The sequence below is a fragment of the Marmota flaviventris genome, chromosome 14 (genome assembly GCF_047511675.1).
Source record: "Marmota flaviventris isolate mMarFla1 chromosome 14, mMarFla1.hap1, whole genome shotgun sequence".
Lineage (NCBI taxonomy): Eukaryota > Metazoa > Chordata > Mammalia > Rodentia > Sciuridae > Marmota > Marmota flaviventris.
Window position 1 is genome coordinate 22,064,590 of NC_092511.1, and position 22,259 is coordinate 22,086,848.

Below are 22,259 nucleotides of genomic sequence, written 5' to 3' on the forward strand. Positions count from 1 at the left end.
GCGTTTTTTGTTTTTGTTTTAAACCAGTCCACGATTTTTATTGCAGTGGTCGTTTTTGTGAGGGTGAGGAGTTTGATCTCAAAATAGTGTTACATTGAAAGGTCTTATACAGAAATTGCCATCATATTCAATATCTTTAGTGGGTCGAGACTCACATGGTGAATATAAAATTCTTAAGATTTACAGTATACACTCAATGGAAAACAAAAAAGGCACTAATAGCTATTTCTTTTAAAAAGATCTTCAGGTGATAGGAATGAACACTGAGATAGTAGAATAAATTGATGACATAGTTAATGAAACTTAATTGGCATTCTTTTTGGGGGATTACTCTTTTTTAAAGAAGTGTTTTAATGCATAGTGTTATATTTGTGCTGCCATGTCTCAAAAGAAGGCTTGCCAAGGTAGGTGGAGTATATGATGCTCCAGTGCCTTATGGAACTACAATTTCACCATCTGATCACTGTATAATACTTTCAAGGCATTTAGTCTGCTTATCCTTGGCAGTATTCTAAGCCGTTCACATTGGCCATCACATTTATTTTAGTGCTTGCCACAAGGGAGGCATAAAACCTGTTGTTTTGGCTAAAATGAGACAGTGGGTTCTATATAAAAGTAACCATATTAAAGGGTCTAATGGCAGTCACTGACAGGCTGCTTAAATGACTGGTATCTCCATCATTCACTGTGTTGCAAGGGCCCAGTGGAAAGGAAAAAAACAACAAAATAAAACAAAACCAAAAAAAAAAAAAAACACTAATGCTTTTTCAATGGATTGAATTGGAGAAATTAAATCCCCTTAATAGCCAGATGGCACTTAATGGGGTTAATATACGACAATTTTTATTTAAGTGAAATTACTGTGTGGCCTCCCAGTTTCTTTCCAAATGTCGAATGGTTCTTAATATCATCCAAGCCATTTACTTGCCACTTGAGTTTAATACCTGTAAATTCTTTTTAATGGCATCTTTAGAGCTAGTATAAATCATCTTTTTAAGGGTACAGTTCAAGATCCCAGAATATAAATAAAAGACTTTTTTATTGAACTGTTTTGTTTCATGTGTGGCAATGTACAAAGCATACTGGCAATTATTCAGATGCAGCAACTTCACAAAAGATGTGTAAGAGTCCTCTACAGTATCACGTGTCACTCACCAAGATCTGCTTTGCCTCCTCTACAATTATTTGTCTTTTTTTTTAATCACTTAAACAGAAGAGAACTGCTTTCTTTCTTTCTTTTTTTTTAATCTCCTTGTGTAAAATATTTCCTTACTTTCATATCATTAAAAACTTTGATGACTTCATCATTCACTGTAACTCCAGATGCCATAGTGTTTGAGGCTGTGATGTGTCAGCTGCTCCAGCTCTGTGGCTCTGGGAAGAGGAGGAGGGGCAGGCAGACAGCAGCAAGTGCAGGTCACGCCAGGAGCTCTAAACTGGCATTTTGCTAGAGTTGGCTGCCAGCTTTTCATTGGTATGTGAATTATATTATTTATTCAGATAGAAGAGAAGGAAGATAAAATCTTAATGTCAGAAAAAGTTTTTTATGAGTTCTTTGTTATCTGTTCCATCAGTTATATTTTAAACTAGAAATAGAATTAAAATTATATACTCTGATTTGATTATCTAGCACTTTAAAAATATACCTCCACCCCCTTTTTTTGCAGTACTCAGAATTGAACCCAGTGCCTTACACAACTAGGCAAGCACTGTACCACTGAGCCATATCTCCAGCCCACAGTATTTTTTTCCCCACATTTTCTCATAGTGATGAGATTTGTTGTTGCATATTTGTACATGCATACAATATAACATTATAATTTGGCTCAATAAATTTTCTTGAAAAGTTTTAGTGGATCACTGAAAATCCTTAGTTGCTCTTTTCTCTTTTTGGACTGAAACCAGGGGCACTCTACCATTGAGCTACATTCATAGCCCTTTAGTTTTTACTTTTTTTTTTTTTTGAGACAGAGTCTCCCTAAGTTGCCTCGAACTTGCAGTCCTTCTGCCTTGTTCTCCTAAATCACTGGGGATTACAAGCATGCACCACTATTTCTGTCCAGCTCCTTAATTATTCTTTAAACTATAGCTCTTCCTTTCTTAACATAGTTTATACAACTCCTACATGGTCCCTGTTCCTTTTCTGTGTCTCAGATTCCTTTTGGCTTTAGTGATGTGAAAATTGTTAAACTGCTTTGAGGTCAGCTGTGCATTCTTTGTGTGTCTAGGGAGAACTCGGCCAAAATGTTAAATAGGTGTACAGACAAGCAATAGAGTGGATTAGATCTCCTAGCCTGCAGGAATCCTGGGAGGTGAATTGAGGGCAGTAGTGTGTGGAGTGGCTTTGTAGCATGGTGATCTGCATGTGATGATTAAAGCAAACATGATATGTTTTAGAACCCTGGCTAGAATACTGGGTGATACTAAATCTCAGTTACTTGCTTAGAAGCAAGAGGCCCAGAGGCCTTGAAGTGAAATCTCTTCTGGAATCAACTACTGAAGTGAGCATCATAGATTAAAGATATATTTAAGTTTATTCTCTAAGCCAACATCTCTGTTGGCTATAGATGTTTAAGGCACTCTGATCCCCATCTTGGATCTCATAGTCTGAATGGGGGTACAAAAATGGGAGATGATAAATTGAAATGTAATCACAGTAAACCTTGTGTTACTTATTTTTGTGCCTATCTGCTGTTTACAAACAGGAATGAAATACCATTTTATGCACAAGTGTCAGAAATAGGAGATTAAATAAAGGTTGATTATAGGAGAAAGTTAGGGTCCCTTTTTCTATAGCTCTACATGGACAAAAGATTTTCTCCTTTAATGATTTATGGGATTCAATAATAGGAATGCTATTTGGGTCAATTCTGTCTTGTTCTGTCCTACTGGTCTCTGGGAGCTGGGAAAAACTCCCTCTAACTCACTGATTCTTTATGGTAAGGATAGATAATGTGCCGTCATTGGAGAATAAGAGTCAGAGGAGAGTCCCCTCTAGCCAGAGATGTGTCATAGAGATGTTTTTTAAATTATGTACTTTGTACTGATTTTACCTGAAATAATTTATCAATATGAAGAACTTCCATCCTGTAGTTTTGCCCTACCTGGTAGTTTTCTCCCTCCTAACCATGTATCATCATTATTATTATTATTTTAGAGTTTTTTTTTTTTTTAATTTTCCTGCTGGGATATTGTGGTCCTTTTGTGAAGATTTGTGATGTTGCTTGGCTGTGTCCCCAGCAGCCACTGCTATTGGAAGTACTTGTTAGCAGATGCTTATGTAGTGGCTGAACGCTAAAGTGGAGCTGATCTGATCTGTATATTTCTCATCTCTGTATGTGATAATACCAAACAATCATTTTTCCCCCCGCTAGTTGCCTGATCTGGTACACCAGCTGGGGACACTGTATCAACTAATGGAAAGCAGAGTCAAAACTTTTCAGAAACTCTCACATCTTCATGGAAAGCTTATCCTTCTAATCACACAGGTGGGTAAATGAGAGTATTTCTAACCAACACTTTTGATTGTGATAGGAATGGAGTATAAATAAGATTGCTTACCTAATAAGCTGTTCATGGTGGCACATGCCTGTAATCCCAGCAACTTTCAAGGTGGAGGCAGGAGAATTAGAAGTTCAAGGGTAGGCTAAGTAACTTAGTTAGGCCCAAAGCAACTTAGATGATGTCTCAAAACAAAAATTAAAAAGGACTGAGGATGTAGCTTAGTGATAAAGCACCCCTGGGTTCAATCTCTGGTTACACCCTCTTTTCCCCAAGGCAGTGGGGGGTATTGCTTACCTGATATTTGAGGGCTACTTCATTTAGCTGGAAAAACAGAATCCAGGCTTTACCTTGTAAATATTATCCATTTCACAGTTAGAAAGATTAGTTATACCCCCCTTTCAACTTATATTTAAATTGTTTCTCACTAGGATATTTCAGTTGTTAATATAGCTAGGTTGATAATGTTATTATGAACAAGTTACAGGATTTTTCTGCAGTTAAATTTTTGGCAAAGAAACATACTCTAATCACCTCAGAGGTTTTTCCCAACTTTTACAAAGTAATTCTTTTCTCCAGGTATTTGAAGGTGCTCCCTCCTCTCCCCCATTTGCTCCATATTGTATTCAGATCATTCATTCTTATGGGAGGAGAATGAATGGGTGATGGTGGGAGATGGGTGTGGTAGTGGTTGGGATACTTGGGATAGATATGTACTTTGCTTAAAAATTCTACTTTTTTAGGTTACAGCGTCAGAGAAAACGAAGGGAATGACTTCCCCTGGACAGAAGGCAAAGTTGGTGTATGAAGAAGGTAAAGATGGCAGGAGGGTAGAATCTTGAACTGAAATAGTGAAGTGTTTCATAGTGACTCACTTTTCTTACTGTGTGAGAACATTCATATAAAGTCTTGCTTTGACAAATCTCTCTTAAAATAGTCAAGTCTGTGGCAAAAAGCTATGATAAAAGAGAAGGTACAAGTATGACACAGTGACAGAAAAGGTGTGTAACGGAGGAATCCTGAGCAAATTTTATGCTAGTACATGTGAAAATGTTGGTGAAACTAGTACTTCATTAGAAAACTTTAATGACCAAAATTGTTTTAAAATCTAAAATTGAGTTAATTAAAACCTCTTATAGGATAGGATATTAGGCCCAGAGGTTTATTTTTTGGTATTGGAGAATAAACCTGGGGGCACTCAACCACTAAATCCCCTTTTAATATTTTATTTAGAGACAGAGTGTCCCTAAGTTGCTGAGGCTTACTTTAAACTTGTGATCCTCCTACCTTCACCTTCCTAGCCACGGCTTCACCGTGCACAACTCTTGCTTTCACATATTTTAAAGCCATAGTTCTCTAGCTTTTTGGTATTAAAATTCTTTTACTACTTTTTGTGTATGTGTGTGCATTTGCAAAGTGTTTTATTCACATACATATGAATTCTCTCTTAAGATGATGTAGACATGAAGAGACAGGTAGTTGACTCCATAGGTTCCTCATCTTATATTTGCTTCCTTTCTGTATGGACACAACATCTCTATTTTATTTTTATGTGATGCTGAGGATCGAACCCAGCGCCCCACACATGCCAGGCGAGCGCGCTACCACTTGAGCCACATCCCCAGCCCGGTTGAATTTTTTAAGTCAAACATTTTGTGGGAATTTATCAATGTAAATGTGTTTTCAGATGACATCACATCCAAGAATCACATTGTGCTTATTATTACATTAATGATGCTAAAATCAGTGACATTTTCTTCTCCATTTATTTTCCAAGGTGCTTAGAAAATAATATAGCTCTGCTACTACTTTTACATTTGAATATTTTTTCTCACAATCATATATTTAACATGTCAGTTAATAATATTTCCATAATTAGTATTTTTATTATGGTTTTAAAAATGCTAATGCTTCCATTCTTCTCTGTTTATAAGCCAGCACTTTTGATATAATTTTTCTACATCCAGAGAAATCCAGGTTATTTGGTGGTCCAGAAATGGCTTGTATTTTAAGTTGAGGGTTTGTAGGTGTTTGTGTACTTAGTCTTTTCTAATAGCATCTTGAAGGAATAGTATAAATAGATTGCAGTTTTATTCAGATAAGCTTATTAAATTAACATTATTTCTTGCATGAATGATAGATGAATAATAAGTATTACTAAAAGTAAGTTTAGGAATTTGGTCCTTCTTAGTTTTTAGGGACATGCTCTCTCCCTTGTTCACAAAATTAAAGCTAGATTTTCCCCCTCCCTACAGAATCTTCTGAAGAGGAGTCTGATGATGAAGTAGCAGATAAGGATTCTGATGTGAGTTATTTGTTTCCTGGTACATAAATCTGCCTTTATAGCCTCATTGCTCCATGAGATTGAGCCTTTCATGATTGTTTTTCTTCCTTCACATATCTACCAGGATGACTGGGATGAAGATGAGGAACAGAAAGAAAGTGAAAAAGATGAGGACATTGATGAAGAGAATGAGGAGGAAGATGAGGATGCTGAAGAAAAAGAAGAAAATGGTGAGGACAGAGATGGGGCAAGTGAAAAAGAATTAAATGGAGATTCTGATTTAGATCCTGAAAATGAAAGTGAAGAGGAGTGAAGACAGAAGAGCAAGCCAGTCAGACTGTGAACCCTGACTCACCTTTCCCACTGCTGCGGAGTCCTCCTAGGGAGGGTTGTCCCCGTGCCAGGACGCCAAGGACCGCTGCACATTTCCACCTTCACAGCGGCGATTCCCATGCCACCTTGCTGTCCTGAGTGCCCCAGACTTTTAACTGTGTAAATAAGAGTGTTTCGTTCAAATGTTAATAAACTTTACACAGTAAATAGACACATTTTCTGCAATGTACTGACATGAGTGTCCAATATATGGTATATTTTTATAATATAATATCTTAATATGATTGGTTACGTCAGGAATTGACTTAAGTGAAGACAGACATATCCCACAGGGTTTCAGAAACTGGACGCTTGTGAATGAGTCAGCTCTTCTCAGGTTGGTATCCTTCATCAAATCCATATGTGAAGCAGCACAGTGAAAAGTTTTTAATTTGGTACATTTTAATAAAATATGAAGGAATAACTAAAAACTGGAGTTAAGAATTATTGTGATTAAAACAGAAACAAAAACCCTATTTACCAGTATCCCTAGCTTGTGTATTAACTGTGGTTATCTGACTCAAGTCCAACTGAAATTTTGGAGTGCTTCCTCAAAACAACCACTTATTTTTTAAGCTGTCATGTGAAATATTTTTTTAAAACAAAACAGAAAATTATGATAATTAAAAAACTAAAGATTTAGCCATATTGAGAAATTTTCTTGGCTGCAGATTGCCTGTACAAAAATAATCAGTGTATTTAGATTTAGAAGTGCTCATTACCCGTAACTTTTTAAAAAATTCACTCATAGCTGCTTTTGAAGAGGTTTTCATTTTTATTTAAATTACTAATGAATCAAAGAACTATTGTTTATTTTTTTCTCTTTGGTTTTAGATATTAATGATAACCTTGTTGGAATTTTTTTTCCAAAGAAAATATTTTTATAATTCAGTAATTTTAATGTTTTTTGTCCTTTTTCATTGCCGACTTGGCAGTGTTAGGGTATCTTTAAAAAAATAAATTCAACTCAAGATTTTTTATGTATTAATAAGTATTTTGGTGCGCTACAAAAGCTTTTTCAGATTATTAGGAATTTGCTTTGTTTTGTTTTTAAAGAATGAGCCAGTATTTAGGAAGGGCTAGGCAGATGGATTTATCTTTTCCCACCTGTGAATATGTAAAACAAATAATTATCTCTTGAGGGACTTTTTAACATCTGTGGCAGAACAGAGGTTTCTGTGCTCAGCTCGCGGAGCTGGAACCCTCAGCACCTCTTGGGAACACAGTTTGAGCTGCTGGTGTGATATATAGTGGTATGTGTTTATCAATGGCAATTTAATACCATCTCTTTGTAAAGTGAATAAATACTCATCTTTACCCAGTGCTTGTCTTGTGGTATATGTAGAGGAATTCAGCCACGTGGTTGGGTTTATGGTATGAAGGTTTTTAAAAAGGGATTTTACTCCAGTAGCATTAATAGGTAAATGCTTTCAAGATTTGTTGTATAACCTAGAGTTTTTACATGAAAGAATCAAGAATTTTGTCTTTAGTGTTAGGTAAAGCTGGTAGTTTCTTCAAGCTGTCCCATGTGGCTGGGTTGTGACTCTACAATGTATGGCTGTAGTGACAATAAGGAAGAGGCACGTGTGCTGATAGAGCAGGTCCTGGGAGTCACGTTTCCTTTACCCTAGTTTAGAAGTAAATGAGAACTATGTGATGATATCTTACTCATTTATTGATTTGTGAGTTTTTTTGGTTTAGAAAAGTCCAGAGTTGATTTAGGCTTTTTAATCAAAATTTAATCAATTTTCTGGTCAATTCAGAAAATGAAGTGTTGTGTGTGGGTTTTTTTTTTTTTTTTAATGTTAGCCCTCTAACCAAGTCACCAATCATATGTATATCATATTTAGTTGTCAAATTCTGATAATCCACAATATTCCCCCTCACTTGGTTGAAATTTAATGAGCTTGCTAAATTGTGTTGAACAGTGTACTGCATTCTGGATTTGTCTGATTGTTTCCTTAGATTTCTGTTTTAATGCTTTGGGCAAGAATCCTTAAATAAGTGCTTGTGTTTGAAATGAATTTGTAGAAGTAAATTCCTTGGGTCTAGATGAGGATATTGAATAAATAAGTATGTTTTGGTATAAGTAGATGTGAAGGCTTCAGGTTTGGTGCCTGAAGGTCAGAACTGAGACCTGGAGAGTGCAACATTGGATGCGTTGACATTTGTCAGGTTCCTGTCTGGATTAATTCCCAAATTTGCCATTTATTCATCTTAGCAAATGCGTATTGATTGCTTTCTCTCTGCCTAGTATGATTTCATTGCTTGGTATCACTGAACAATGGGGAAAAATAATACCTGCCTGTTGTGGTTTGGATAAGTGTCCCCCAAACATTGTGTCTTATTAAACACTTGGTCCCCAGAGTCACGTTCTTGGGAGGTGCTAGAACTTTTAGGAAGTGGGTCCCAGTAGGAGGTAGCTGGGGCATTGGGTACAGGTCCTCAGATTATGGGACCTTGATCAGAAGAGACCTCTTGAGCTTTGCTTCCTGGCACATGAGGTGAGTAGTCTGCTCTGCCACAGGCTCACAGCATGATGTGCTGCCGTTGACAGAGGCTCAATAAATGGAGCCTTAGTTTTGGACTGGAACCTCCACATCTGTGAGCCAAAATAAAACTTTTCTTCTTATAAGTTAATTGCCTCTGTTATTTAATGTTAGCGATGGAAAGCTGACTTAAAACGCTTCCTTTGAGGAACTGACACATTACCAGGGAGATCTTGGCAATAAGCAATATGTGATGAGTAAGGAAATTTTAATAGTATGTAACATGGTAATTGATACAGGGAAGAAAAGCAGAGAAGGAGGTGGGTCATTGGGTTTGGGGAGTGCAGGTTGCAGATTTAAGTGATTAGGGTAGGACTTACTGAGGAAGGATTTGAATGTAGACCTGGAGGAGGCCTGCGAGTTGGCTAAGTATGGTATCTAGGGGAAGGAGTCTTCTAGGCAGAGGAGATGGCTGGAGCAGAGGCCTTGGGGTCAGCATATGTTTTATTGTGTTGAAATGTGGAGAGGAGGTCAATATGGTGGATATTGAGAAAGGGAGAGTGTGTCGGAGAGATGAGATCAGAAAGTAAGTAGTTGCATAGGGCCTTGCAGACTTGTAGGCACTGGTTTATGCTCAGAGAAATGTGGAATTGTGGTATTTGAGCAGAAAAGTCCAGCTTTTGTGTTGAGAATTAAGTATCCTGTAGTGAGAAAGGAGGAAGGGCTGTTTTCTTAGTAGGCAGAACCAAATAGGATGCAGTAATCCAAGGAAACAATGAGGGTACTAACTTGGACTATCAGTAGAGGAGCTGGTGATGGTGTACTTTCAGTCAGGATTGTTTTGAAATTAGGGGTACTGGGGTTTCCTGTGAAGTGTGAGAAAGAGAGGTGTCAGGTAGCACTCCAGGGTGAGGAGTGCTTCTTGCTAGAGTACCTGCATGCTGATGTGGGTGGGAGCAGGTTTGATGGGAGAGGGACAAGTTGGACTTGTTAGATTGTTGAGATCTATTATTCCTGGGGAGAGAAGGCGGGATGGAGGCAGAAATTTGAGCAAGTGTGAGCTTCCCAAGGGAGTCATGTAAACAGGAGCTTTGAGGCCTGGTGCTCCATTGCTGCAGGAAAGAAGAGAAACCCCAGAGGACGGTGCACAGTGAGGTAGGAGGAATTGACATTGTTTCTTCCATTCCCTTCAAATTTGAATTCATGGCATCACTCAGCTGCAGTTTCTTTCAGCTGTGATTGATATGATTACTGGTGAAGTCGCCCGGGCTGCAGTGGTTTTTATGTTGCCCTTTATATGACTGTTTGTTGATCCTTTCTTTGAAGGTAACTCAGGCATAAAATTCTATTTTTCTTTTACTCCAGTGTAGTTGTCTTGACTTTTGTGGCACCTCAGCACACGAAATTGTACACTAGATCACAAAGCAGTTGCAGAATGAGAGACCACAGCAGTGCGACTGGATTAGCATGTTTTATTCAAATTGAAGAAACTGAAAAAGAATCAGAGGCTAGAGACTGTGCAGTCTTTATAAGGTGCTGACTAGATTGGCTGCTCAGCATTGTGGATTTACATGTATAAATGAGTTACATTTAGTGTGAAAATATTCCTGAGAACAGAGTAATTATAAATCTGTGTAGAGGACCATGCAAAATGATGTTTGCTTGAATGTAGTATGTTAACTTCACATGTCGGATGAGGGATGTCAAAAACACTAAAGTTGAAAATTAACTACATTGAGTTGCATGGCATATTCTAGGCAATAATGGCTCGAGGGGGGAGGAAATTTTGTATGTTTTGGGTGCTAAAGTTTAAAAAGGTTTTTTTTGTTGTTGTTTTTTGGTGGTGCTGGGTATCGAACCCAAGGCCTTGTGCATTAAAAAGGATTCTCTAAATAGGTAAGGAAAGCCTTTTGTTACAGGCTTGCCCTGTTGTGGTCCAGGTTGCTCCAGTGAGATCTCTCCCTCCTGGGATGGTGGGGGAGCGTAGAACATGCCTGCCTAGCACGAGCACCCTGTGTGGTCATGATGTTCTGAAGCTGGGCAAAAGCTTTGCAGCTTCTTAAAGCTCATGAGTGGAGTTGGTCAGTTTTACACAGCAGAGTCATGACAGGCTTCCAAAAAAAAATGGAGTTTCCATGATGTGTGTAAATTGTGAGGAAATCATCTCAGGTGGAGCAGCCTCTTGTGGGGTGGTAACTTGTTTTCATTCTAAACAGGAAAGTTACACACTAACCCAGTTTTAAAATCGGAAGATTGTTTTTGAGCCAGAGTTAAGAAGTGAATTGGGCAGTCTTCATGGCTGGTGAGCCTGCCAGTGTTGGCAGGGTTTGTTTGACGTCCTGGCCTTTCCCCGTGCTGTACTAGGGCCTCTCACATCACGCTGCCTGTTCTGCTCTTTTTTTTTTTTTTTGGTACCAGGGATTGAACCCAGGGGTTCCTAACCACTGAGCCACATCCCCAGTTGTCTCCCCCGGCCCCACTTTTAAATTATTTTTTACTTTAGAGACAGGGTCTAGTTCAGTTGCTGAGGCTGGTTTTGGGCTTGTGATTCTCCTGCTTCAGCCTTCTTAGCCACTGGGATTATCAGAGTGCACCACCACACCTAGCCTATTAACTTTTGTTAACAGAATGGTGACTGACTGGAATTTGGCACCACTTAAAGCTGCTGGTTAGGGGATAGTTTGCTGGTGACTGAGGGTCCACACAGAACATGGGGTTACACCTAAGGAACAAACTTCACTGGATTCCACGTTAATTATTTCTCAGTCTGGAAGTTTTCCTTTTATTGCTGTAAAATACACATAATCATTAACATTTTAACCATTTAGGTGTACCATTATGTCATTTTGCACAGTCATATTGTGCACTGAATTGGTCTCTTTCATTGGTAACTTGTGATAGCATTGGGTGCAGGAAATGAAAGATGGGCTACCAGAAATACAATTCAGCCTATTGTGGAAAGAGACTAAATTTAGGACCAGAGTCTAGAGCACCAGTTCTGGGACTGCATCATGGTGGCAGTGATTGGTCTACTTAGTATTTTTCCTTTTTAATTTTTTAGTATGTAGCAGGAGAGTAACAACAGCGCCACCTTTCTCAAGGATGCTGCAAAAACCAAATAGAACTGTATCTAGGAACACAGAACGTTCAAGTGCAGCCCCTGCCTAACCCTTTTCAGATCAATTGTTAGACATTTTTCCAGCATGGGAAAGGAGGGTAAAGCATAAGGGTAGTGGAAAAGACCTTTTGATTCTGTCATTTTAAAAAAATTCAGGGTAGACACACGCTTTTCTAAAGACACTGAAGTGAATAAAGAAATTTTTTTTCCTTTAATGATTTTTTTTTTTTTTTTTGGCAGTGCTGAGGATTGACTCCAGGGCCTCGTGCATGCTGGACAAGCACTCTACCACTGAGCCACATCCCCAGCCCTTTTTATTTTTCGAAATAGGGTCTCGATAAGTTACTTAAGGCCTTGCTAATTTGCAGAGGAGGCTGGCCATGAACTTGTGATTGTGATCCTCCTGCCTCAGCCTCCTGAGTCGCTGGGATTAGAGGTGTGCACCACCATGTCTGGCTTGCATTTTTCTTAAAATATGTTATTATGAACTATTTGTGGAAGTGGTGTTACTGAGTGAAATGACAAGGCTTTAAGAAACATGCCCAAATCCCCTTCTAGAAAGGTTACATCTGTTTATTTCCATTTCATCATGACTCTCAGTTCAGATTCTTTTTCACATTCACTGCCATTGGTATTTAGTGCGATATGGGTTCAGATCCTCTCCATCCTTGAATTGTCTTATTTATCTCTTGTTTAATTTTTAGTTGTAGATGGACACAGTACCTTTATTTTATTTATGTGGTGCTGAGGATCGAACCCAGTGCCTCACAAATGAGAGGCAAGCGCTCTACCACAGAGCTACAACCCCAGCCCTTATCTCAAGTTTTTAAAAAGATAATCATCCCTTGTCAAACACATCACAAATATTTTCTAGTTTGCTGTTTATTTTGTTTCCACGATGTAGTTTTATTTTTGTTGTTGATGGACCTTTAGGTTTATTCATTTACTTATATGCGGTGCTGAGAATCGAACCCAGTGCCTCACACATGCTAGGCAAGTGCTCTACCACTGAGCCACAAACCCAGCCCTGATATATTTTTATTTTTAAGCTTAAGAAACATTTCTCATTCTGGAGCTAGGCAGGAATTCCTTGCATTTTGTTAGTCATTTTCCTTCCTCTTTCTCTCTCAAGAATACAAGGCTACAAAGGAAAATATGTGCTGTGGGTAGCTCTAGGGGGAAGGCCCTAACATGAGATTCCCACACACAAATTAGGGTGAGAAGCATTAGGGCCTTCCTCTGGCCCCCTCTCTCCCACCTCAGTTCTCTCTGTCCTTTGGCTCCTTACTGTCCTTTGGTCATGATGCTATAATGGTCATGGCTACCTGCTGGGATTTCCCTGTCCCTCTCTCAGTCCTGGGAAGTTGAGTCTCACAGCATCAGCCCAGCTTCCTTGGGAAAGACCAAGGGTGGGAGGTGTGGGTCAGAATCTTCATTTTCTGGTGAGGGGTTCACCAGGCTGGGTTGAGCAGGGGTCTCCATGGTCCTCTGCCTATGCTCCTGCTGGGGTTCCAAAACATTCCCTCCCATTAGGGGTTTTCCTCCCTTGCCTGCCCTAGGATGCCTCATCCTCCCTTGGTTCCCTTAATTTCACCCATGCCTTTAGGAACCTCCTTTGTCACTTTCTGGAATGTATTTTTCCTGAGGGGAGCCTGAGCCAGTCCAAACTCCCAATTTGGGGAGGGGGGACTATTGATTGGCTACATTTTGGCTAATGTGTCCAGTCACCCACACACCAGGGACAGGGTCACACCATGCTGGAGACATGGGAAGAGGCCAATCTTCATGCTAAAAATTGGCTCATTATGAATTGAACTGGTGCCTTCCTCTCTTAAGAGTTTAAGTGTTTAAAAATATATTCCTTTTTAAAGTAATGGTTAAATATACATAATAGGAAATTTACGATTTTAAACTGCACAGTTCCATGGTAGTGAGCACATTCGCAGTGTTTTATGACCATAGCCACCATCAATGTCCAGCACTTTTTCATCCCCTCGAGCTGAAGCTTTACCCATTAAACAATAATTCCCTACACCCCTCCAGCTCCCAGCTACACCCATTCTGCTTTGTCTCTTATGTATTTGACTACTCAGGCATCTAATTGATTTTAATTAGGTAATACAGAAACACATCCTAGTTTAAAAAAAAAAAAAAACAAGATGAAAGTTTACAAATAAGTTTACACACTCTTTGCTGAACCATGATCCCCTTCCAGAATCCCAGCCTGGAACGGTTCTATGCAGAGATAACCAAACATGTTACTTTGGAGTCTGGGTTCCTCTAAATCTTTTCCTATGGATTTGTATAATATAAATGTCCTCTTGGAAAACAAGTGGTTTTAATGATACACTGTGTGTAGCACACTGCAATTTAGCTTTTGTTTTTCAATCCAATGTATTTTGGAGGACTTCCCAAGTTAAAAATATAGAATACTTTATTCTCTAAAATCACATCAGGGGAGATTAAAGGTGGTGGTTTAGAGGAGGGCTGCTTTGCAATCGTTGCATGTATCAGGATTCAAGCAACAGAAGTACTGCTTCCCAGTGAGGTTTAATGTACTCACAACTACCATAACTCAAAAAATGATGCCTGATACACAAAAGTTCTTGGAAGAGTTGATGGGCAAACTTTGCTGAGGTTTTTTTTTTTTTTTTTTTTTTTTGAGGGGGGTTCTGAGGATTGAACCCAGCGGTGCTTAAGCACTGAACCGCACCCCCCCCCCCTTTTTTGTATTTCATTTAGAGACAGGGTCTCACGGAGTTGCTTAGGGCCTCGCTAAATTGCTGAGGCTGGTTTTGAACTCCTCCTGCCTCAGTCTTCCGAGCCAATGGAACCAGCACTGGAAGCTCTGACATCTTCCCACGTACAATATCGCCTCCAATTTACCCCCCCCCCCCCAGGATGAGGGTGGAGTTTTGGGTGCACCGCCTTCTGGGGCTAGCACAGGAAACTTAGAAGTGCTTTTAGCTCTGATGTTTTCTTGAAAGAGGGAAAGAAGAGTGTTACATACCTATTAAACTACTTTTCATGATAATTTAGAAGATTTGTTTAAACATTAAAGAAAATTTAATTTAAAAAACTAAAGCTGCACCAAGATCTACTAGAGGGCTGTAAAACAGGCTGCTTTGCCCCACCCTGGCATTCTGACTTGTTGAGCCAGAGAATGTGCTTGCTGTTAACCCTCAGCGCTGCTGCTTCTCAGTGCGTTCTCACTTTTGAGAACCACTGCTGCAGCTTCAGACTCACGAGGCATCTCTTGATGGATGATGGTTGGGTTGTTTCCAGATTCTCAGGAAAGTGAAGGTTGCAGTGACCTTGGTTGTGCTGCTCATGCACCTAAGCCAGGATCTTTCAGGGTGGGCACTGAGAAGTGGAATTTGGTCGCAGCATGTACTTTAAATCTCCATAGATTCTGTCTAGTTGCCTCTCAGTATGGCTGTAACAATTTACAGATGAATTTTCACGTGCTCCACCCCAAGTTACAAATAAATCTTATGGGAATACTGATTGGGCTTATGATCAGCCAATAGGTTAATTTATGAGAATTGATTTCATGGAATATTATAAAGTTTGACTTTGCTCATTTAACAGGAATATAATATGATGATGATGATGATGATGATGATGATGATAATTTTTTTAATTTGAGAAGTTGTGGCTCTTGTTTCTACCTCCCTGAGCTGGGTAGTTACACTGGAACAAATGATCTAGATGCTCTTTTAGGAGTCTCTGGTTTTGAATGTCTCAATTTAAGCAAAGGAGATCAGACTGTTACATAATATTTGCCAAGCTTTTACTTCATGAATTTAAACTTCATGGGACAGGGAAGCACTGCGTCTGCAGAGGTAGGAGCCTCTTCAATGATAAGGATTTTTTTTAGCCACTTGCAGCTGTGTACATGGTGTTTTGCAGACAGGTGATTGCATTTGATGCCCAGTATTGGAATGTGCCTGGAAGTGGAACTGTGGCACTTATTATTTAGGTATAGGATGGGTAGAGAGAGACACAGATGAGCAACTGATTATGATACAAAGTGGAAAGAAGTGAAGGGCCGTGGAAGCCACAAGAGAGACTGATCTATTTTCAACAGGGCTCAGAGTGATTTTAGGACTTGAGGGAGGACTTTCTGGGAAGCAGGAACAGTGAAAGCAAGGGGCAACTAGATGCTTAATAGGTGCTTTCTAGGAAGTTACAACTCCACACCTTAGAACTGAGGTCTTTGCTTAAGTATGGGAGATTATCTAGGTTAAGAAACCAAAAGGAGATTTGATAAGTGGGAGATCCTAAGACAAACATTTCTCAGGTTCCCCAAGTGGTTCTTTCTCTCAGTTGACTTTCTGAATTTGGATTTTACAGCACACACGTGTGTTGCTTGAGTTTGGTGAATTTAGTGGAAGCACTTAGAACCAGAGTGCTCCAGTGATAGTTTCTTGCATCCTCCCTCTCTAGATTACTTGTCTGGATTATCCTGGTTACTTTCTTGAGTACAATTATCAAAATAAAAAAGCAACCGCTAGGTGTCAGCCTTGGTTTGTACAAATTTCTACCTAAGACCTGCAGCCTTCCAGAAGAGCTGGAAGCTCTGACCTCTTCCCATGTACAATATTGCCTCCAGTCTACCCCTGCCCAGGATGAGGGTGTGAGTTTTGGGTGCATCGCCTTCTGGGGCTAGCAAAGGAAACTTAGAAGTGCGTCTAGCTCTTTGTTTTCTGGTGTCTTGAGTCCCAAAACAGTGACTGAATGACTTGCCCAGCAATATGCATTATGAGAGGGACACAGATGGATCCTGATTTGGAGGAGACTGAGGCTCTAGGTTGTGGGATGCACTTCCAGCTTCACTGAAGTGGGCAGTGCCCCAAAGTACCAGCTGGTCCACATATATCTTGGACCTGGACACACTGGCATTGGGCTTATCCCGTCAAATGCCCAGCTAGTAGACAAAGCAGCTCTTAGTCTAATAGTTGCCCAGTGAAAAAAGCTTGAATTAATGTTTTCCCATCCTCATTTCCTTAAAAAGTCAACTAATAATAAAGTCAAAATAGAAATCACCCACACAATTTACTACTGGATTAATTTTCGCAGTAGACTTTGTCCATAGCAACTTTGATTTCATACTATTTCAGTAATAGTGTGGGGGGATAGAATTTTGTTTTTCACCTCACTTCCCAAACTTTAAAAAAATTTTTTTATTTGTAGATGGACACAATATCTTTATTCTTTTAAAATTTATTTTTATCCGGTGCTGAGGATCGAACCCAGTACTTCACTTCCAACTTTCGAAAATTTCAAATATATGGAAAAGTTAAAAGGAATAGTATAATTGTATGCATACCACTTAAAGTGACCTGTGGTTCATATTTTACTTCTTTTGTATTTACATGCACATATTTATTTATTTATTTAAATCTTTAATTTTAAGCTTTTTAGATGGACACAATATCTTTATTTTATTTTTATATGGTGTTGAGGATCGAACCCAGTGCCTCACGCATGCGAGGCGAGCATGCTACTACTTGAGCCATATCCCCAGCTCCCACATATTTATTTTTGGTGATCTATTAGAAAGCAAATTAGAGATGGCATTGTACTTTACTCTTAAATACGTCAGTTAAGTTCCTAAAAATTATGACCTGACATAACCATGTTGTCATTATACCAAAAATATCAATTGGTAATTCCGTAATGTTGTCAGATATTTAGTGCCTATTCAATTTTTCTCAACAGTCCCAGAATGGTTGTTTTTTTTTTTTTTTTTTGGGCTGGGGGGTTGTAGATGGTGGACACAATGCCTTTATTTTATTTATTTATTTTTATGTGGTGCTGAGGATGGAACGCAGTGCCTCACGCATGCTAGGCAAGAGCTCACAGAGCTACAACTGCAGCCTCCTAGAATGTTTTTTTTAAAGCTGGCTTTTTCCCCCTCCTCAGATGATCCAGTCAAGGTTCACTCTTGAGTTTGGTTGTCGTTTTTAGTCACTTTTGCTCTAAGACAAATTCTTCCCATATCCTTATACCCCATAGTTTTTTCCTATGACATTGATATTCTGAAGAGAGCAGGAAGTTGTCTAACTGCATGAGCTGGATTTCTCTCTCTGTTGTGATTTGAACTTGTTTTGGGATAGTCACTGTTTCTGAGATTCATTGATATTGTTGTAGTTTGTTCATTTTATTACCGGGTAGAATTTGTGTGAACATGCCACAGTTTATTTATCCCTCTGTTCATGGAGGTTTGGATTGTTTCCAGTTTAATATTTATATATTTAATTTTTAAAAAATATTCTAATTTGTTATATATGACAGTAGACTGCATTACAATTCATATTATACATATAGAGCACAATTTTTCATATCTGGTTGTATACAAAATATATTCACACCATTCGTGTCTTCATAAGTGTACTTTGGATAATGGTGTCCATCTCATTCCACCATCATTTCTAACCCCATGCCCCCTCCCTTTCCCTCCCACCCCCCTGCCCTATCTAGAGTTCGTTATTTTTATTTTTAATTAAAAGAAAATTTTTTGGTACTGAGGATTGAACCCAGGGGCACTTAACCACTGAGCAACATCCCCACCCCTTTTTTTAAATATTTAGAGACAGGGTCTTGCTCAGTTTCTGAGTCTGACTTTGAACTCACAATCCTCCTGCCTCAGCCTCTTGAGTCACTGGGATTACAGGCATGCACCATCCAGTTGAATATTGAAGGATAAATTTCCCTCTAAATATTGCTTTAGCTGCACCCCACACATTTTTGTGTACTGTACTTTAATTTCCATTTAGTTCAAGACATTCTCTAATTTCTCTTTTCTCTTGTGACTTTTCTTTTGGCCCATGGATTATTTAGAAGTATGATTTTTAATTTCCAAATACGTGGGGATTTTCTAGAGATCTTTCTGGTATTACTTTTTGATTTATTTCTCTTGTGGTAAGAGAACATACTCTATATTATATAATCCTTTATATGTATGAATGTTTCTTATGTATTTGAAAAGAATGAGTTATCTACTATTTTTGGGTAGACTGTTTTATAAATATCAATAAGTCAAATTGTTTGATAATGTTGTACAGGTTTTCTGCTCTTCTCCTCCCCTCCCCCTCCCCCTCCCCCTCCCCCTCCCCCTCCCCCTCCCCCTCCTCCTCCCCCTCCTCCTCCTCCTCCTCCTCCTCCTCCTCCTCCTTTTTTTTTTTTTTTTCCGGTGCTCTTGTGCATGTGAGGCAAACACTCTACCAACTGAACTATATCCCCAGCCCAGGTTTTCTGCTTTTTGTATCTGCATAGCTGATCAGTTATTGAAAAAGCCCTTTTTATGTAAATGTGGATCATAGCCAACATTTATTTAGTTCAAACTTTGTACTAGATATCACTTTATGGTTCTATAGCAACTCATTTAATCTTTACAGCAACTCTGCAAAATAGCTACTGTTATCTTCATTTTACAAATAAAAGACATGGGGGAGATATGTGACCCTCCCAAGGTCACAGTGCTGGAATATTTTAGAGCCCTGCTTTGTACTTAGACTCTTCAAAAAGCTTTAATGGGACATCTTATCATTGTCAAAATAGGGAAATATGAACATTATCACAGTAGAGTTGCCTTCAGCCTGAGAATGGCTTTGCCTGCAGCCCCTCCCAGTGATAAGGACAGGGATGTGAAGACTCGCGGGAGAGTTTGTAATTTTGATAGTTCTGGGGTCCTTGTAGGAGAGCCTCAAGATTAAAAAAAAAAAACAAAAAAAAAACTTAGTTATCTACAAGGGTAGGCTGGAATTAATAAGGCAGTACTTACTAGGCATAAATATAAATAAAGCCCATGTACAGGTGAGAAGCTGCTGGCCAACAGATGGTGGAGGTGTGAAAAAAACTTGGGTGGTGAGGTTCACACTCAGGGAACTGAGCCAGCTCCATCCCTGCAGGTGTCTGCCCTTCTCACTACTCTGTAAGAGGACTTTTGAAAAATTAAAATATAAATAAGAATTTGTTTTTACATCATTTCAGCCAGTTTTTGCTACCTATTAAACTTGGTTATTGGGCACATACACATTTTAAGATTGTTATATCTCATTGTTGAATTGACCCTTTTATTAATGTGAAATGTTCCTCTTTGTACTTTGAATGTTTCTTGTTTTAATGTCCACTCTGTGTGATATTAATATAGCTACTCTGGCTTTCAGGAGTGGTTCATTGTTTGTGTAATATATCCCTTTTCCATCCTTTTAATCCGTGATGTTAATTTCAAAGTGTTTTTTGGGGGGGGGGAGTAGCACATAATTGCATCTTCATTTTTATCCAAACCAACTCTCTTTTAAATTTAAATGTTTAGACTACTTTTATTTAATGTAACAGTCAGTATGATTGAGATTAAGGATACCATTTTGCCATTTCTTTTGTCTCATCTATTCTTTGTTTCCTCCTTTTCCCTTCTTTTTATGAATTTTGGATTGAGTGTTTTAAAAATTCCACAGTATCACCACTATTGGTTTGTTAGTTCTTCTTCTTTGTTTTATTTTTAAAGAGATGGCTCTGGGGCTTATGATATGAATGTCCTGAGTTATCAACAAGAACTCCCCTTTCTGACTAGTTGGAACTCATTCAATTCACTGTATTTCAGTAGCTCTTTGACCTTTTCTGTGCACATCTTAGTTTTCACTGAAGATCAGGGACTTTTTTTTTTTTTTTTTTTTTTTTTGTGGTGCTGGGGATTGAACCCAGGACCTTGTGCATGTGAGGTAAGTACTCTGCCAACTGAGACATATCCCCAACCCTACATTAGGGACTTCTAAGCAGATTCTTGGGTAGCAGTTTTTCTGGCTACCTCCCTCTTCTCCAGAACTATCTTCCAGGACTTTCAGTTGTCTCCCCTTCTCTGAACTCCAATCTTTTTCTCTTCAACACAACTAGATTGGGATTCGCATTCTCTGCTCTGTGGACTGGAATGTGACTCTGCAGAAAGCTGTTGTTCCTGTGGGCCTCACTTCATCTGTTTCTTCCTCTTAGGACTCATGGGCTCCCTATGGTCCAATGTCTGAAAATATTTTTTCCATGTATTTTGTCCCATTGTGTATAAATAATCCATGTTCACCATAGAAAGCCTCGAAATACCAGTGGAAATGAAAATCTCTCATCATCCCCTCTGTTTTAGTCAGCTTTTTTGTCGCCGTAACCAAAATAACCCAATAAAAACAACCTAGAGGAGGAAAAGTTTATTTTGGGCTGACAATTCCAGAGGTCTCAGCCCATAGATGGCTGACTCTGTTGCTGTGGGCCCAAGGTGAGGCAGTACCTCATGGGGGAAGGGACCACAGGGCAAAGCTGCTCAGCTCATGGCAGGGGATGGGGGGGGGGGGCGTTCAGGAAGCGGAGAGTAGAGGGAGGGAGGGGCCACAGGGAAGATGAACCCCCAGTGACCCGCCTCCTCCAGACATGCCCCATCTGCCTACAGTTACCACCTGACAGTCAGTCCATTCACTGTAGGATGGATTGACCAAAGTACAGCTTTCACAATCCAATCATTTCACCTCTGAACATCCCTGAATCACCATAGGAGCTTTTGGAGGACCCCTCATATCCAAACCATAACACCCTCCATCCTGATGTAAGCAAAATCAATGTTTTGGCATACATTCTCCCAGACTTTCCTTTTTGTTTGTGTTTGTGTGTGTGTGTGTGTGTGTGTATACACACACACACACATATATACACACAAAAATAAGATCATACTATCCCCACCCCAAGGCATCTTATAATGCAAGGGCTGTCTGTTCCCCAAGAGTGCAGGAGAGAGAAATGGTACCCATATTTTGTACCCTATAGGTTTCACAGGAGAGCTTACTGCATTTCAGAGACATTTGTAACATCTGGTCTGAGAAATTTCATAAACAATGCCAATTTTTTTTAAAAAAATCAAAGTCTACAAGTGTGCAAATTTAAGTCTGTAAGTAGAAAAATTGTATTAAAAATTAATATTACATTTTTAAGCTCTCAAGTTGCTTGTCATTAAAAGCATTAAGCAAACGGGCAAAAATATAATATTTTATGGATTATCAGATTTTAAGAAATGTTCCCATGTCTGGACTATTTGTTAATCAGATCTTTCAATATTAAAAATAAAGCAATGAAAACAAATGGGTCAGTCTGCTAAACAACAACAAAAAAATAGTACAAATTAAAGCTCTGTGGCCTCTTACTGTGAAATGCCCCCCACCCCTCCCGGCCCTTATAGCACAAGCTGCCCTGGCGGGACTTTTCCTATGCCTGAATTGAGCATTGTGAAACTCTGGAGTTAGAATGGCGAGGATCCCATCTCCCGAACTTACTCTGTGGTCTTTGGAAAGCCACTCTGTGAGGGTCAGTACTCTCTTCTACAACATGAATATAAGAGCAACTCAGAGGATGGCTACGAAGATGAAATAGAAGTCTGTAATACCTCCAGGGACCAGCACCATGCAGACACTTATAAAAAACCTCAGGGATGTTACGAAATTAGATCAAGGCC

At 39.2% G+C, this 22,259-nt stretch overlaps 1 protein-coding gene and 1 pseudogene across 1 annotated transcript in view; one reads left to right on the forward strand and one right to left on the reverse strand.

Annotated features, from left to right (window-relative positions):
* Window positions 1–7,478, forward strand: part of Wdr43 (WD repeat domain 43) — a 42,774-nt gene extending 35,296 nt beyond the window's left edge. The window contains exons 15-18 of the mRNA XM_027933468.2: window positions 3,375–3,488; window positions 4,245–4,314; window positions 5,757–5,806; window positions 5,910–7,478. Of these exons, the coding sequence (XP_027789269.2) occupies window positions 3,375–3,488; window positions 4,245–4,314; window positions 5,757–5,806; window positions 5,910–6,098 (423 nt within the window). The 3' untranslated portion in view covers window positions 6,099–7,478. The remainder of the gene's footprint in view (window positions 1–3,374; window positions 3,489–4,244; window positions 4,315–5,756; window positions 5,807–5,909) is intronic.
* On the reverse strand, window positions 844–1,330 carry LOC114091101 (cofilin-2 pseudogene; annotated as a pseudogene).
* Window positions 7,479–22,259: the final 14,781 nt, after the last annotated feature.